The sequence below is a fragment of the Xiphophorus hellerii genome, chromosome 7 (genome assembly GCF_003331165.1).
Source record: "Xiphophorus hellerii strain 12219 chromosome 7, Xiphophorus_hellerii-4.1, whole genome shotgun sequence".
Classification (NCBI taxonomy): Eukaryota; Metazoa; Chordata; class Actinopteri; order Cyprinodontiformes; family Poeciliidae; genus Xiphophorus; species Xiphophorus hellerii.
The window spans coordinates 25,194,208-25,213,359 of NC_045678.1; the positions used below are offsets into that span (position 1 = coordinate 25,194,208).

The following is a 19,152-nucleotide window of genomic DNA, read 5'->3' on the forward strand; positions in this document are numbered from 1 at the left end:
AAGTCCTTCTAAATGATGAGATAACCTGATAAAGTCATACAGAAAACATCTACAATCACTGCTAAAGATAGTTCCCTCGCATACTAAACCCGAGATTGAATTTGTCCTTACCCAAAGACAAAATTCTCATTTTGTATTTATTTGTATTTAATGAATAACAATAGTGTAATATGTTTTGAAATTAAATAATTTAGAGATTAAAATTATAACAACTTAAGAGAAATTAAGAGTATCTGATCATTACCACTTAAGAACCTGGTAATGATCAAATTATTCTCATTATATCCTTAAAAAAAATAGCATCATACTTTACGTCATATCTACTTCAGACAAAAGATCTTTTTATAGTCTGAAATTTGACGGTTCTCCATACACAAAAGTTTTCATTGCAAATAACTGTGAAAACAATGAAAACATTGAAAACAATGAAACATGAAAACATTTTTAATCCAAAACTCGTTTGAAGAATCAGAAGACAACGTTGAACTCATATGCATTTTAAGGCATGAGCAAATACTTAGGTTAATTTAAATGACTTAGTTATCTGTTATCTGATACTGGCTCCTAATGCTGATGGTGACGTAGTTCCTGGCTTTGGAAGATAAAGCCCCTTCTATTCAACACTGCTATTCCAGTGCGAAACCTGAGAAGCAGATAAGACGAGCTGGAGGATTTAATCAAATAACGTTCTTCTCCTGAGTGATTAGAATGGGACAGAGAGTCATACAATGTAAATGACTGAATTTACATTATGGGATTGAGTCCTGGATGCTAAAAACACACCTGGCGACTGCTTTCTGGCTAGATCACAGAGGATTACCAAGCCACCTTTAAAGAAGCTTGAAGAGAAAGCATGAACTCCTGGTAAGTCCAAACAATCCATTAACATCTCAAAATCCCTGTTTGTTTTGACAATGGCTCAAAAGTGGGTAATTCTAATGTGAAGACAGCCTGCTCCTTTCAGCAGAGGAATGGGTTTACCTCACACAAACAGCACAGACAATAGCCAAGGTGTTTAAACAGACACCCCTCACCAGCTGTTGTTAAAACTTGACAGGATAATTTTAACAACTTGGTGTCAGCCAAGAGGTGGTCCCATTAGTGAGAATTTCTAAAGGAACTTCACATCTGGATGGTGGAGACTTAAAATCCAGACATATCCACTAAACCTGTTTGGGGTCTGCTTAAATAATTTCTTCAGCACGGAAGGATCATTTGAACTATTTCATCTTTGCTATACGGACTTTACCGTAGGTCACTGACCTAAAGTTGTCTGGAAATTGCCTGAATTTTTGGATGCTAATTGGGGAAAAGTTCCACATTTAAACAGCGCCACCAAGACACCTTGAATCTGCTGTATATGGCGCTGTAATTTTGGCAAGTCATCAAATCAATGCACTTTTCACCTTTAGCTTTCACCTCACTTGGAAAACATCCACCTCCGATGAACCATGTGCTCATGTACCACAAATGCATTCCTTATTAGAAGTTATGTTAAGCTGAACAGGCGAGGAGTGTTCCCAAAACGTTTCACTCCGAGACCCAGTTTCTCTGATCACTGGAGACGTGTAAACACATAGCTAGGCACGGGTGACATCAATGTAAATTCTGCAATGTTGTTAGTATAGTATAAACGATTATATACCAGCCAGGATTCCACTCTAACATCACCCTGATAAGACGACTCAGCTTGGGTTGATGATAAAATTCACATGGGGCTGGGAGAGACAGGACAATTAGCAATGTTAATCAAGTTTACTACCATCTGGAAGGAATCGTACTCTGCTACTTTAATTTGGTACCAATGCAAGATTTTGAGCTCAGATCAACCCAACAACTATTCATGAGGCAGAAAAAAATGGCTGCGTGGGCATTTGGGCAGACAGCTTCTTTTTCACTCCAAAAGTTGGGTACAAAATAGCCACAACCACAAAAGTATAAAAAGATGAATGGGTGAAATGGTTTGCACTCTCTAGTGATAATAAAACCCAAAAAACCAACCAATAAAATACCAATCCGGCTTGAAGTACTTACCAGTCATTGGACAGAACCCAAACCGATGGTCTGCATCATAGTTTGTTGTTGTGCCACACCACTTCATGCCATCCCTTCGACCATCTGAGGTACAGTCAGTGTAGTTTCGGCCATTGTAGAGGAATGGAAACTGACACAGAGCCCCGTTGGAATTACCACCTCGTGTCATCAAGACCACTGATAAAGAAAAGGAAATTAGACATTTGTACTCCAGGAATTTATTCCCTACACTTGAATAAAATGTGATTCTTGTAAAGTTTGGGTATGAATGTAGAATGCAAACAATCTGACAAGAATTCCTTCCTACTGATAATTTCCACCTTTAATTAAAATTCCTCACCATTCTTCTCTGTACAGAAAGAATATTTCTGGTCTTTGTCAAAGTCAGAAGAAGTAGAACACCACAACTGTCCATCGCTGCGGCCCTCAGAGGTGCAGGAATGGTACGTCTTCCCCTTGTGGACAAAAGGGAACACACAGGGAAGACCTCCAGAGTTTCCACCGTACACAGGAGCTGGTCCATCTGGATGCCGACAAGAAAAGTAAAGTTACTCAAAGTTTACTTTTGTCTTTTGAACATTATTTTTGATGTGTTTCAGTTGACAGAATGCCTCTCCTGGGTGGCACGAAAGAAAATCTACCAAGAAAAGTCTGGAAAAGATCGTCTCTTACCCCACTGATCGCAGCTAACTCCATTTTCTATGCAGGTACAGATCATCTTTTTATTTCCCTGGTTCTTGATCCAGCGCTGTCCATTGAAGTACGTCAGTCCTGAGTCAGTCTTGCAGGGTCCCTCCAAGAGAAGCTCCGGTGCAACGACAGGGTGGTAGACCACAGGCTGGATGTTGGTTACCACATGAGAGCCAGTGCCTGTAACACAACGTGTGACTCAAATTAGATGTCGTGTAAAGAATATCAGCTTTGCTCAAACAGAAACTACTGCATGATGTGGCATAATGGAATATGTGGCGTATTTCTGTTTTACACAAAAGTTTAAAAAAATGTCATTACTAATTTCTGTTCAAAATTATAAACCTTAATTTTGCATTCGATATTTGCCTACAAAAAAGACAATGGTTATTTGTAAGGCAGAGCAACATTTCATAGAAACTAGCCAGTTTGAGTAAAATTCTAAAATTATTTAGAACTTCTTACATTTTGATCAGTAAACTTTACAAACTGATTGGACTTTGGCGAGTAAATGGCATAAATTCTACTCAGAATTTAACAGTGAAGTAAAATACATGTAAATAGTAACACTAAATTTACTGGCTAACATCTAAAAGTGAGCAAACCAAAACAAGAACATTTTGATACATCTGAATAGAATTAAAAAAGAAAATTATTAACCGTATTTTGTAATCACTATGGAAGATTAAGGTGAGGACTCTTTACTTAACCCACAAGATGCAAAAAATGCTCAAAACTTGTTTGATGTCTTTTGGCCACACTTGAAAGTCAAGAATACGCACACTAAAAGAATTCACAGAAAAAAATGAACAATTATCTCAGATAAAAGTGATAAATCGCTGCTCATTCTTTTGGTTTTTACCGACATCGTATCACAACAACCACATTTTTCTACATCACTCTTCATAATCGCTTCAATGAGAGCCTATTCCTCTTCCCATCGTTCCCATGTGTATTTTTCTCACAATATCCCCCACTTCCCACACACAATCTTCTCATCTCATGAGGTAATGTTCTTAAGTTCAAAGATACGTCATTCTCACTTCGTCACTTGGACAGTTAGCACCTCATATCTCTCACTCCTTATAACATCTGTCTTTGGTAGAAATTCTTCTCCACACGGAGTTTAGGGGGTACAGGGACAAAAAGTAAACATGGACATGATCAGTTCTCACCCAGGCTAGTGGTGTGAAGTGAGGCATGTCGTTCACACTTCATCTCCCCACGGCCGTTCCCGTTGCAGATACACTGGAGCTGGTGGCCTTTAGGATCTATCTTGGTCCATCTATCTCCAACACGGTATGAGGCCCGAGTGTCCTGATCATTACAGCGATCTAGAAGAAAGAACTTTAGTTAGTATGGAAGTGATAAAAACTACAAAACTAAATATGGTGCAAGTCTGGAAGTAAGAAATCCTGTGAAACCCTAAGTTAAAATATTTGTAATTAGCACATACTACTCTTTATAGCTAACAGTTGTTTTCATGTTATTATGTTAAAGCTTTGCTGGTCATTTGTGCACAAAAAGAAGGAACTAATGACCTCCAGTCAATAAAAAAGTCTTTATGGCCACCCAAAATTCCTGCATGTAATAACAAGCTAATAATCTATAAAATCTATCATCAACTGTTGCATCAGACAGTATAATTTGGGATGAATGTGACTGTTTAAAATGATGAGACAGCTGTAGAACATTTCCTCCAAAACGTGTTGAGAACAATCAATAATTACAAGCTCGACGTTCCCCAGCCAGAGAGAGTAGATAAACGTCAACCTTGATTCAATACAGTTGGACTTCAGAAGAAAAAAATTCTTGTTTTCTTGTTTGACAGACACTAAAGACACCAAATGTACTGGTGTCTTTAGTGTCTGTCAAACACTAAAGGCAAAAATAAATTATAATTGAACTCAAATTAATTTAATTAAAATTTGCTCAAGACACCTATTTGATTTTCAAGGTTTTTACTAAGAATGCACCAATCAGAAATCATGATGTCGATTTCCAATCACAGATTTTGTAAATCCTCTGACCTGTAAAAGCTAATTCCGATTGCTCTTTTTGAACATTTCTGTCGTACTGATATATTTCATAAACAGCTCACCGGAAATACCTAACAAAGTCTTTTTCACTCAGTACAAGCATCTACACTGAAGAGTGTAATTTCCATTATGACCCAGTTGCATTTCCGCATGGTACATTTACTGTTCCTAACAAAATTTCTCTTTTACATTTCTGGTTTTAACCTTAATTTACAATGATTAAGGTTAGCTACCGGGAAACAAAACACAGAGGAAGTAAGATCAATAATTACTTCTGGATGTGCATGTGATCAGTCCATTTCCCTCTCCCAGACAGATGCAGTCGATTATCATCCATCCCTGGTACTGCTTCTCCCACTTCTCCCCAACAACGTAGGATGTTCCAACCGCCTGATCAACGCAACGCTCAGCTGCAAAATGAAAAATCATCTTTAGATTTTTTTTTTCCCAACTTGCTAGTGTCCCAGTATCAACATTCAGATCAGCCCTAAAATAATGTTAATAATGTGAATAGTATTCAACTTTTTGGCAGAAATAAATAATCCAAAGTCAGAGAATTCTAGCAAACTAATTCAAAGTTTCCTAGCTTTATAGACTAAATAATCAGTTAGCTATCTGAATGACTCACCAACAGGTTTACAGGTCCATTCTCCCTTCCCGTTACCCAGACAGACACACTCCAGCATGTAGCCTCCTTCATGAGGTCTCCTCCAGGTGTCTCCGATCTTATGGGAGGCGCCACCATCATGACAGCGATCTGGTTAGACAGAGAGAAAAGAGTAGATTTAAAGATTGTCTGCATGTCTGTGTAAATGTAGTAAAGAAGAGGCACAGGAAATTATATAACTCAAACATTTGCACCATTATCTAACCCTTCAGCTAACTGCAAGCAGCTGCATGGAAGCTGCTTTTAATCAGCTATAAGGAATACAGAGTTTTAGAAGTTTACTGCAGTCAGTCTGGCACACGGTGGCAGGAAAAAAAGACTACCCACCAAGCAGAGAGGTTGTGTGTAGAACCACAAATAACAACACATACTTGCAATAGTGCAACTGATTCTGCCTTTTCCAGATCCAATACACGTGCAGTCCCAGGTCATGCCATCCTTTGAGCTCTCGAAGGTTTCTCCCACGCTGTAGAACTTCTGGCCGAGTTTGTCGTAGCACCTTTCCTCTGTCATAGGTAAAATATTAAGCAAAATAGTTTCGAAGTTAGTTGGAAAAATTATGCAAACATATGCATTTCAGGCAATGACAAACTTCCAGTCATTTTACTAAAATTTCAAGTCATAGACCAACACCAAGTAGTGCATAATTGTGAAGAAAAAGAAAAATTGTATTTGATTTTCTAAATTTTTGACAACTAAAACTAGACAAATGTGCTATTTATCTTCAGTCATTTATTTTAAAGTCTTAAATTATCATTTAAATCTAGGAATATTCTAACGCATGAATAGGTTTTGTTCTAAACTATTCTATTACACTATTTCAATGTGGAGAGACTCAGACGGAGAAAAGGGAAACAATTAGAAAAGTTTATTAACAGCATGAATTAAATCTTTGGCGCTCGGGCCCCGGCTGAGGACATTGATTATCGCAAACTTTGCAATGGGCTCGGATGAGCATTCCATATGCTGTTAGGAACGTCATCCCCCAGGACCCGGCACTGGTGGTGGAGGCGGTGAAGGATGCTGCCGGATAGCCGAGCAAGTGGGGGTCAAGGGGTGGAGGTGGGTTGAGCTCTGCTGGAAAGCACAAGACGCCATGGATGGTGGTCCTTATCAGCTGGGGCTTGGACGGTGATTGGACGTGACGAGTCTTGGACCGGCGTCGATCAATCAACAGTGATGAGCCGGAAGCTCCGGTTGGATGATGCAGGTGGGGCTAAAAGAGTCTTCCAGTTTGAATTTGCGCCTAGGCTTCATATTTATGGTATTTCTCCTGCTGGAAGTTGAACCTCTGCCATTTCTTTTACAACCTCTACCAACTTTTCTTTCAACTGCACTCTGACCAGCTTCTCTGGTCCCCACAGCATGATGCTGTCACTACCATGTTTCACCACTGGGATGGTGTGCTAAGGATGATGTTCAGCAGTGTCTTTCCCCCAAATGTATACGCTTCACATCTAGGCCAAAAAGTTCCCTTTTGGTGAAAGCATCTTCTTTTGCATAGTGCTTGCAAGCTGCAAACAGATCTTGTTGCTTTCGTCAGAGGCTTTCTTCTAGCCACTTTCTTTTTGAGACAGATTTGTGGAGTGCAAAACTAACAATTGTCAACATAGGTGGGCAGTCATGCCTTATTAGTTTTATGTTCCCATTTACAGGCCCCGCCCACATGAGGGCATTTCCAGAAATGTTTTTGTCCACATGGAAGAACAAAGAATAGCACAAAACACTAATTTTACTCCCCTAGATTTGTAAGTGGCCCTGAGAATGCAGTTCTGCACAAACTATAATTAAGTTATACACAGATAAACCGTTAAGTTTGGTAAGTCAAGAATTAAATTGGTTGCAGTGCATTTTATTTAGGCCTATCAGAGTAGAGGGAGCAGAACACAAATGCATGCCACACTAATCCAATTTTTGCACATAAAACAAACAAAAAAAAACATACATATGGGTACTGTAACAGCATACAAGCTAACCTTCTGGTTTGCTTCTGCACTTAATCCCAGCAACTCCTTGGCAGGTACAGATCAGGGTGCCACTCAAATAAGGACGCTCCCACTGGTCGTTTACATTATATGACTGACCGTTCTCTATGCAGCCATCTGAGCAGAGAGGAGAGAAACAGATAAGACAAAGAAAATAGTACAAAACACTGGTAAAGACTTAGGGAGCGATACCATTCCTGGACAGTGTTTTCTTTTTACCCACAGCTTCACACACAGATCACTATCTCTGATTACACAACCAACCAAACTCTTTTTTGTATCAGAATAACTGATGTCTAGATTAAACATTCAGATACCAGAATGAAACTCTGCCCTTTAGGTTTTTGAACATAATCCAGCAGTGGTAACAAGGCTTCAAAGGGACTTCTAAACTGTCATAAATCATTTGCACAGGGTGGAGAAGAATAGTCATCCTCTTTTTCTCCCCCACCAGGAACATTCTTTGTACAGAGCTCCCTATTTCCAGAGCAATTATCTTTTCCCCCTTTAATCCACTTTACAAAGTCTTCTTTTAATTTTGTGTGAACTTGGATAGTTTCAGGTTTCATATGAACGAAGATGATGTAGGACTTGAGCTAAATGTTATAATCCGGTAACCTAGAGAGCAGAGGCTGATGAAGGCAATTAGTGCTTGATGTCATCATTAGGCAGATAACATTAAATGCAACCGCATCAACACATACGCGTCATCAGATCAGCGAAACTATTTTATAGATTCAAAGAAAAATATTTTGATAACTGTAAAAAGTCAAAAAGTACCCAAAAGTAATAAAGGGATATCAATTTAGAAAACAAAGGAGAAGATAAAACCATTTTACCTGGAGAGACCGAGGAAGCGCGATACAGCTGCGGGTTATTGAGCGTCCCCTGGGGCATGGAGTGCACCGCGCTCCCGATGCACAGAGCGACCAGCACCCCGGCTATGGTGCTGTGACCGGACATTTTGTTTGAAATCAAACCCACTCGGGTGCTGCAGGACGAGGGCCACAGGTGCTCCCAGTGAGATTTTCAGTCTGTGATTACTTCTCCGCCGCTTTGGGGTTTCCAGCACCTCTCCACTTTCTGCAGCTCTCCAACCTCCCCCGTCTGTCTGCGACCCCTGAGTGGAGATTCCCTCTGTGCTGGGAGTGATTTATCTGGGCATGGCTTAGTTTCAGACGGCGGAGGGAGGTCCGACAAAGTGAGAGACGACCCACGCAGCGTGTACCAGAAGCAGAAAATCTTCTCAAACAAGCCCCTTTCTCAATCCCCTTCTGAATTCTGGGTGCTCCTTTTGCATCTGGCACGCAAAACGAAGTATACAATGCCCACGCTACAAATGTAATCCGGAAAATGGTCCGTTTTAGAGGTTTTTAAAATATGGAAAGCATCCCTAACCCTCAAAATAATAACTTTATTCTCAGTGTAACTAATATATAGAACACACAGCTTGAACCTTTCTGTGTTTTGCCTTGTTTATGTGTCAGACTAACTCAAAATAGCGCATAACTGTGAAGGAGAAAGAACACCTTTCGTTTTTCCAAAAGTGGTGCAAGTTGTGTTCAGTCTCCCTTGCCTCGATGCCTCGAAATAAAGAGTTTAGTGAAAGCTTGTTTGTTAAAGAACATTAGTGACTTAGTCCCCTTCCAGCAAGGCTATAAATACAACCTAAACATAGAATCAGAACTTAAATGGAAACCGTTTTTTTCTATTAGAAGGGTCCAATCAAAGTCCAGTACTACATCCATTTGGGAATATGTAGAAAAAGCGGAAAACTGATATTTGCATACACTACCAGTTCATTTAACAGAGCTTAAGTTACTTTGAAAAGAAGAATGGACCAAACAAAATGTGTTCACTAAATGTGGAAAAAAATGTAAGAAACATATTTTTCAAAATGCATATAGATGTAATAGCAATAAAGAGAGTACTTTCATTTGTAAGAACTCAGAAATATGCGTAATTTCTGTCCACTTCCTAGTTAAACTTGTACAATGTTAGTATATAACAGAAAATCCAAATAAAATACATTGCAGTTTATGGTTTTAATGTTACACAGTGGGAAAAGGTGTGGTATGAATACTTTTACAAGGCACTGTATTTAGGTGTTTGTGCGGCACGGTAAGACATTGATGCAGTTCTCCACACATATTGGCCGTCAGTTTTAGACACTCAGGAGCAGTGGTCTGCAGAAATTAGGTCACATGGCGTCACTGCCTGGAAACTCTCCAGTTGTCTAACGTTTCAATGCCTGGAAAGTTTATGCATGACCAGGTGTTTTATTGTAATGAATTTTCAGTAATTTAAGCTGTTCTGCATTTGTAATCTGGAAATCCAAGATTCAGTGTTTACGTTTTACTGTTTCTTTTTCAGGCTCTCCCATTGCTATGTGTTCAACAATTTTAAATACATTCATATTTAGTTTACCACATGAATTAAGTTTAAAAAAAATCTATGAGGAAACAAGCAGATTACATCTATACTCTTTTACAATTTGATGTATTAAATGACTATAAATCTTCTCTATTACATATTTGGGATAAACCAACTTTCCTAAAATGTTTGTAATCCTTTGTGCATATTTTTCAACTCAATCAATATTTATATTTGTGATCTGCAGATATATATGATGCAGTTACAGCAATAAAACCCACTCACTCATGAAAGTCCATCAATGTTAAACATAATCCTGTTTGACTTAAATGTTATTTAATGTTTTGTGACCATTAGAATCCTAAATAAATCAATTCTATGATCTATGAATGATGTAAAATTAATTCAGGTTTAATTTATTTTTTACTTTGTTTTTAATGAAGTAAGACACACATTGACCTTTGACATATAGTTTATGTTTAAAACCCATTAATAGTGTGAGATAACCCTGATAGAAATTAAAAACTGCTAATTTCCTCTCCCGTGTCATGACCTCAACTATTACAGCAGTGAAATGGATCAATCTGCAGTCAGCTGCTACATGAAGCCAATCAATCTGTAGGGAAAATGTGAGAAAATACTCTCTAACCACTGTGTTATGTGTTATGGAGTAAGGAAACATAAATCCATAGAGTGCATGGAAACATTATTGAGGTTTTATTCTGCAATCATTTGTGACATCTGTCTTAACACTTCATTCTATTTACCACTTGCCTCGCAACAGTATTTGTGTATTTGATTATAGAGAAATCTATATATCTGAGAATAAAGACTGTCTATTGTAAATTTGTTCATACAAGGAAAATGTTGCCTGTTATGCAGTTTTTCTATACTACATGTTCAGGTTTGGCTGTTTCTGTACATAATTTATAAAGAAATTACCAACTAAAGCTGACGTGTCTTTAAGACAGATGTGGATGATATCACAGTTGGCTGGAAGGGCCAAATATGCGGTTTAGACAGTTGCTGTTGTCAATCCTCTGAATCTGCAACACTGCACATCATTAAACACAGTAAAACAGAACTATTTAATCAATGTTCAGTTTGTCTGTGTAAGCAAAGACAGAACAATTACAGCATTTTTTATTTGTTACAACAGCATAAACTCTCAAATCTGTGCATTTTACAGTTTACACTTTGGTCCTTGTGAAGCTCTAAAGCGTCCTTGTGTCTTGTATTTTTTATATGTTCCAACTGTTTCAACACACCTGAATCAAATGAAGTCATCTACAGTACTTGATTACATACAGAGGAGACAATTCAGGTGTTAATTAGGCGGTAGTAGGTGACATCATGGAAACATGTAGGATACTGGATTTTGAGCGCTAAAGTTGACCACTAACGTCTAGACGGGTTTTTATGTAAACTGCCAAGATGTGCAATTTGGAGATGTGTGTGTTTCTCCTCATCTGGGAGTGTAATTTCATTGGGACTGCACTTTTGATAGTTTTTAAAATGTCTGCAGTCAGATCAGTCATATTCCTTTTTTCTTTCCCCGACTTTTACATAGTTGATGTGAGGCGTGTCACAATTCCGCTCCAGAAGAAGCAAGATGCAATAAATCCAGACACAAACAATGGCTGAAGGAAGTGGGGATTACAACGAAAATAAATTATGAAAGAAGTCTGTTAGTGAAGCGCATCACATCACAATCCCACCACTCCTGGTTTCAACTATTTACCCAAACAGATTTCTCTACAGAAGTTGCATTCAGTGCAACACAAAAGATGATTGCTATTAGTTTTTTTTATGTCTCTTTCTTTGTCTTGTTATAATCTTGTGACAATTTTTTCACTTCCCATTGCTCAACAACTTGATTATTGATCAATAAATGGCAGCATCCATTATTACTTCCTTAACAGTGCGCTGCTGTGTAACATATGTTCTTCTTCTGCACATGCAGGTCAGTTTGGGGTCAGAAGAAGTCTGATGCGAAAATAAATTGTATTTCAGCAAACAATTGGAATTGAGCATCAAGACCTGCTGTGTGAAAGAAACCCAAGCATAGCATGTTTTTTTATTTTTTGCAAGTAGGGATTAATTGTTTCAATTTGCTAAAATCGTTGTTGCTATTAGACTAGTATTAGCAACCAGTGCTCACAACAGCTGCATTGCCTAAAGCAAGCCAGTAGATGGACTTGTCATGCGGATACACGTTTAACCAGAAATTAATTGCATTATGAATGTAGAGATGTTGTTAGTCCATCTGCTGTGTCTTCAGCAGACGGACATTATAAGTAAGCAATGACAGTGGTATCTTTCAACTTAAAATTTTGAATTCAAATATTTAAAAATATATTATTTAAAAATAAATTTTATCAAACGAAAACAACATGCACATTTAAAAAAAAAATAGTAGTCAGTTAATCATGTCAATACACTGCATTGAGATACTGTAGTTACACTTTGTATTGCAATGTGATTTTTCTGAAGTGAGGTCAGCTTTTGGAAGCTATTAGCAATCCAAATTAAAGTTTGGATTACACTGTGCTGTGGTGTAGCTGCTTCAGTTCTCTTCAGGCTTTTTTATTGAAAGATTATCTTTCTTAATTCATTCAAAGCATTGAAAATGGAAACAAAACATGGCAATCCCCCCCTCTATATCCTTTCTCCCTTACTCGAGTGGTACAGACTACATTCATTTTTGTGGTTTTCCTCTGTTAACCATGCCAACTACTGCAGAGCAGTGACCAACGATGATGAAGCTGCTAATCCCTGTTTAAAGACTTTATTGTGCAACCTAAGTGCCTGATGTGGCTTCTTGTATACATATACAAGCATTCTTATTGTTGACTGGAATAAATTAAAGTGGACATTTTCCATTTAAAGTGAATCAGACATGATCAAAATGGAAATTAGACCAAAGATTTTCATTATACAACATGGAAACATTAGAACAACAAGCTTAGAGAAGGTACAGACAGTGTTTTGCTAGACACGTTATGAATTTTGAAACTATTTTAAACATGTTGCTAAATTTCTCAGACAGCTGAAAAAGTATTGTTTGCAAGAGAAGAAAAGAGGAACTTGTTTGGTTGAGATGAATAATGCTAAAGCATTCGGGCAAGGAGCGGAAAGTCAGAGAGAATTGAGAAATTTAGGTAGAGCAAGTTCACTGCTGATTTATCAAAATCATGCTGTATGTTTGTGTGTTAGAGCTGATGCAAGGAATGAGGCATGACATGATGTTCTGCATGATTCCTGATGCATTTTTCTCAAATCCTCCTGTTTATAGTGCTCTTGCGCAGTCGTGAGCTGAATATTTTTCATCAAACAAAGAACATCGTCAGCATTGAGGATCAGTGATGAGTTTATACCCACATTTTTGTTGTTTCTGTAAATTACTTTGTACAGATTAAACTGATCTCAGAACTAAATATTGTCAAATTTCTAAAATAATGCCCAAAGTCATTTTTTGAGTTTGGCAAAAAAAAGAAAAAAAAAGAAAAATGAAAAACACCGCTTCTTTCTTTACAAAAGATGTTTTAGAAAAAAAAAATCACTTTTGCCTAAAAGTGAATTAGGTCATTATTTTAGGAAGGTGACATATAGTTGAGGTAGGTCTTTGAAAACTTCACCTCACATTTCCAAAATGCTTTTTTTGTAAAAAATATTGATGTCTTAGTCCAACAGCTACCCTGATCTATAACCCCAAATGCATCAGAGAGGGCAACATCAATGGCAAATTGTGATTGCGCTTCAAAAAGCTCTACACTATTTTTGTTGTTTTGCTTTATTTTCTGCTAACCTTGTGTGGAGATTTTTGGGCATGACCTCCATGTTTAGCACCACTTCCATGTCTGGGGGGATTTTTTGTTTATCTTAATACCCCAATAATTGAGAACAGATGCATCAAAATAGCACTATAATTTATCTTTTTCTTCCTTGAATGCTGATTTTTGGACAGGAGAGCAAAGAGGATGATGAGTAAGATGAATTGTGGATAAACCAATAAAATATCTTTGCTTGTAAAGTTGAATGAAATTTTCAAAGCTCAAATGTTGTTGAGTCTGTATTTGCCAGACCTATTGGATATCTACAGATCTTGTTTCTACACTAGTCCAGACCATTTGTTCTTGGAGCACAATACAACCTACTTATCTTGTTTGAAAAAAGAACTCATACAAAAAGGAAAAAATGTCTCTTAAGCTCTCCTGTTTTCACTCCCGGCTTTGCCTTTGGCTCTTTTACCTCTATCGTCACCGCTTCATGTCCTCCAGGGAGATAAGGTCACAGTCTGAAGAAAGATGAAGTGATAAGAAGAGCAGCCTCAACACTTGTATTCTGAATAGTTCTATCTGTCTCCAAATCTCATGACCTAAAATGTTTCACTGAAGTTGAGTAAGTGAAGTAACTGCCTTGTGTTTGTTGAATCAGTTGCTCGAGGCAATTTATTCATGCCTTAAAATGTTGGCTATCCAGAAGCACAGAGCTGTTTTTTCTTGCATGTTGTTAGAAACTAAACCCTGCCTGCAGGCTATATTGTGTTTTCCTCATTTTCTGAGACAAGTTTCATTATGACCAGTTTTTATTGTTCTTGATTTTGATTAAATGTTTGATTATATCACATCTCATTGTACATTTTCTCCACTTTGAGTGCAGAAGCAAATTTAAAACCTCATAAAATTTTATTTCCTTTTATGCTACTTTTTCACCTTTGGGTCACCTTTCACAGCCATTAATGTGAGAGAAAAACAGAAAACCCAGGAGACTTTGGAGGCAACATGATTTCAGCCACCTCACTAAGTGTGAATCACATCTGTAAAAGTCAAGTTAGCACGTAGGTCGGTGGTAAATGTGAAGCAGGATGTGTCATGCACACGTCACCAATTGCTTCCAAAGTTATTTTCATTGGAATAAGAAATGTGTTTCCTTTTTTTACTCATGGAAAGTTTGATTCGGATGTTCTTCATTAAAGTCACAAAATCTGCTGTACTATTCCACCACCGGAAAAAGATTACGGTACATGTAACGTCATTCTGAGCTGGTAGTTTCTTATTCCTTCCTGGTGTAGCTTGGAGGATAGCTTTTGAAGTACAGTTTATAATTCTTGGCCAAAATTTTGATAAAGTCAAAAGTTTCCCTGTTTTTGCTCATAAGTTCTCATATAGCAAACATATTGCTTAGATGTCACATTACATAAACTGTAATCTGTTTTTGACTGAGCTAAATAAATATGACTAACATTCAGTAACAAAAAAACATTTTGATTATACAACTTAACATGTAGCATTTTCTTGTCATGTTCATTTACCACAAACTAAGTTGGAAATATATGACTGAGCACGGTTTATTTTGTAAGCTCTACAATGAAAAGATAAAAATGAAAGATGAAGACGAAACATAACAGTATTTTTTCTATGTAACAATGTTTTTAGATTTGCTCCTAAAACAACCTCTTGTGATAGGATGCAGGATGCATTCTATCATAAGATTGATAATAAAGTTATATGAATTTATTTCGTAAATAAATTCACATGATTTGTGTTTAATTTATCAAGATCGCTACCAATATATCATGTTAATAAATGGAAAGTGAAATTCGATGAAAAATTTAAAATTTTTCTTTCTTTGCTAATATAATAAATGTTATTATATTACAAATGACAAATATGTCTGTTTACCACCCGCTTTTGGCATTTGTTGAGTTGTATTTTCTTTAAACAATTTCTTTTCAGACCTCTACTTATACCAGAGTGAGCACTGACATTTCCGTTCTCTTTAAGGAATAATACACAGATATAAGCAGAACTTAATTGAAAAACTTGCAGACTAAGTAGCAGTGCTCTGAAAGCAAACAGGCAGTAAAGTCCAAACAGCAAGTGTTTGATTATTCAGCGAGTCTACTGGCTAAGCAAACTGGGGAGGTAAAAGTTTTCCATGCATCCTGTTTCAATCATTTTTTTTCTTCAGCAGTTTCTGATTTATTCTGTTTCTCAACACACAGCTTTCTGGCCTCTCCCTCTGTCTTTATCCTTTCTTCCTATTTCCCCAGGGACACACACATCCCCCACCAACAAGCAAACAGACAGATGATGCCATGGCTGCAGCATTTGGTTTATCTCATAGTGACAGACCAAAATGTAACGGGCTGTTGGCCCCCCACAGGGATGGGAGGAAGTAAGGAGAGTCTCTCAGGGGAATAGTGGTCTGTGTGTGGGTGGAGGTCTGTTTCAGCCTGACCATCTCACAGACAAATGTGAATCTGACCAACTGACTGAAAGCTAATAGCCTGAAGGCAGAAGCTTTGGCAGAAACTACACACAGTATTTCTTTTATTTTTCATTTGTACTAAATTTTACTCATAAGCAATGCATAATTTCAGTAAATTTGAGATGTTTTCAAGCATGTTTGACACTTTAAAAAAAAAAAAGCCATGTAGTGTGGGCAACATTACTGCAACAAACCAGAGTATCAGCTTGTGATGTTTTTCAGGAGTGCTATTGTAAGGGCTGCAATTTAACGTTTTGGGATGACCATCTTGGATTTTGTTGGAGCCATAATGAAGACATTTAAATCATAAGGTGTGTTGAGTTGTCAATTTGTGGAGTGATATGATTAATATTTATCATTGCACTTAACCTTGGACCGTGTACATAAAGGGAATGGATGGGCATTTATTATTGGTGAGCCCAGGTCCAGTTCTCAAAGAGCTTCCATCCTGCATCTTTTTGTTACATCCCTTCTCAAATAAATCTGAATCAAATTGCTGAATTCCCTCATCTGCATGTCATTTGGCGATGCAGAGGTCAAGCAACAAGCCATTCACAAGAAAAGATATGACAAAAAATAAGCCAACCACCTGTTAGAGTCTTCATCAGTTTTGCTCTTACAAATCACTTGTAGTCTTCTGGAGAGAAATGTTGAGGACACAAATGAAGCTCCTTTAGAAGTTGTGTTCAGCTCGTTCCAATTGTTCTCTTCTTTTTTTGTGGGAAATAATCCAGACTTACCTCGCTTTTTTTTTTTTTTTAAATTACAACCAACAGCAACACAGTGTAACATTGTCTACCTTTACACCAGTAAACACAATATGATAAACAACTCAGGTAAAATTAGCCTTCCAGTGTTCATTCTGTAGATTCCAGTACAGAATGGAGCCAACCATGCCATCAACCCAGCATGCATTGCAGGTGAAAAATATAACAAAAGACATACATTTTTTGAAGTATTATGAGTTCTGACATATCAAAAACAGCAATTAATATGTTGTAATTGCAAAATTACAACATATTTAGGCCAACATGTTGAATGGATCTTGCCATTTAAAGGGGTGGTTTGAGAGTTTTAAAGTGAGGTTCTGTTATAAACATTCCAAGCAGTTTATATGTTATTTACAGCAGATTAATATCATGGCATCTACTCTAACAGTTCAGGAGTAAGTAAGACAAAAACAAATTTCTTCTTCAGTTTCAAAAACACCATCATGGTTTATGTGAATATGCTGTCACATTTGGATTGGGTTATTATTTAAAGAGGAAATGTGTGAGGAAGTGTGTGTAATAAAGTGAACATTTCAAGGAAAAGCAAAATAGGCTCCATACTTTCTGTTTTGACATTGATTTCCTTTTCTGTGAAGTAGTTATTCTGACTGGAAACACTTCACTTTTTATCTTATCAATACATGTCTTATGCAGGAACAGCGGTCTGGAATTCCATGTAAATGTAAAAATGTCAGTGTGGGCGTCATCTTTCTGGACAACCTTAAAACTAAGTCAGATGTATGAAGCATATTCCAGGAAATTTAAAAAGCAAAATGTTACATTACTTCCTGTAACCATTGAACTGAGAGTATATCTTTCAATCTGCTTGGCCTAAAAATTATTTGTAGCAAGCACCTTTATCATTTAGGATCTTTTGAAAACTTCAGAAAATTATCAACAAGGGAAACACTCTGGGAAACTATGTGCTTGGATGGAGTTAAAGGAATTTCTTTGTAAGAACATCACTTTAAAAATCTAAAGGCCTTGTGTTTTTAAGGCCAGCCCCTTCTTCATGTTGTCGGGTAATCAAGTCATTTCTTGGGTAGCTTCCATACAGGATGTTGCTTTTTTTTTTCTTTTTGAAAATTATTTTCAGAATATTGACCTGGTCAGGTTAAGAAACATTGCTGTGTGTCACTAAATGAAAAGACAAGACACACTTTTCACTCACAAAACAGATGAACTAGCCAGAAAATGACCTTCAGCGGCCAATGCCCTCTCTCTGACCTGCAAATAAGATTCTTATTTCCATGTGCTGGCCTGCTGGTTTATGGAAAATGAATAGTCAGTATTTTACAGGAAGTAATTTAATGTAAAAAATGTTTTTTGAATTGTATTTCTGCAATTGAAAACAATATAAAAAAATTTAGTTGATGGAAAAAAAAAATTTTTAGAAACTGTGTGAACACAGAGACATCTAAGTGTGGTTTCCATGGTTTCCTCATAACATTGGGGAGGAATTTCAGTGTCAGAACTCCAGAAAAGAGAAATGCAAGAACAAGTTTTTGCATCTCAGTGGAAAACTGGAACTGAAACTTTCCAGTTTTTGTCACCTTGCAAGCACAAAATGCAATGTATTTTATTGAAATTTTATATGACAGACCAACACAAAGAAGTGCATATTTGTGAAAAGGAGGGAAAATGAAAAGCTCTTTTCAACTTTTTTTCTTTTACAAATTAAAACCTGAAGAGAAAGTTTCATGAATACTTAAGGTCAATTTTCTCTAACACCTTTAGATAAATTCAAACTCTTCCCAAAGGCATTTAGTTAACATACAGAGTCCACCTCTGTGAAAAGTAATACAGCAGAGATAAGATTGTAGAGCAGTTTAAAAACAAGTTTTTTAAACTGCTCTACATGTCACACAGCATGGTTCAATCTGTCATGTAAACCCATTATCCAAAAATGGAAAGGGTCTGGCACAACTATAGTGTTAAGGAGTAAAGGAAGTCCTGCAGAGACCACAACTCATCTAGGACAGATGTTGGCTGGACAGATATTAGTTGTGCAATCGATAAAACCCTTTTTTTTAAAAAAAGAAAAAAAAAAAGAAGAGAGCTATTGTTGAAAGATAAAATATCATGTTTGTAATTTGAAACACGTTTTTTAGCAGTGATAGCAAACATGTGGAAATAGGTGATCTGGTCAGATGGAACAAAGAGAATCGTTTTGTCCAACATGCAAAATGAAATGTGGGGAAAGAACTAAATCTGCATATCATCTTTAACACAATATCTCACTATGATGCATGGTGGTGTCAGCATCATCCTGAGGAAATGCTTTTCCTCAACAGGAGCAGATAAGCTGGTCAGATGACAAG

The 19,152-nt window shown here is 37.2% G+C and overlaps 1 protein-coding gene across 1 annotated transcript in view; it reads right to left on the reverse strand.

Annotated features, from left to right (window-relative positions):
* The window catches only part of fn1a (fibronectin 1a), a 51,294-nt gene extending 42,741 nt beyond the window's left edge, over positions 1-8,553 (reverse strand). Inside the window, exons 1-9 of the mRNA XM_032567338.1 lie at positions 8,255-8,553; positions 7,407-7,532; positions 5,802-5,936; positions 5,392-5,520; positions 5,036-5,173; positions 3,900-4,058; positions 2,707-2,904; positions 2,375-2,557; positions 2,035-2,211 (exon numbers count right to left, since the gene is read on the reverse strand). Coding sequence (XP_032423229.1) covers positions 2,035-2,211; positions 2,375-2,557; positions 2,707-2,904; positions 3,900-4,058; positions 5,036-5,173; positions 5,392-5,520; positions 5,802-5,936; positions 7,407-7,532; positions 8,255-8,378 — 1,369 coding nt within the window. The 5' untranslated portion in view covers positions 8,379-8,553. The remainder of the gene's footprint in view (positions 1-2,034; positions 2,212-2,374; positions 2,558-2,706; positions 2,905-3,899; positions 4,059-5,035; positions 5,174-5,391; positions 5,521-5,801; positions 5,937-7,406; positions 7,533-8,254) is intronic.
* Between the last annotated feature and the right edge of the window lie 10,599 nt (positions 8,554-19,152).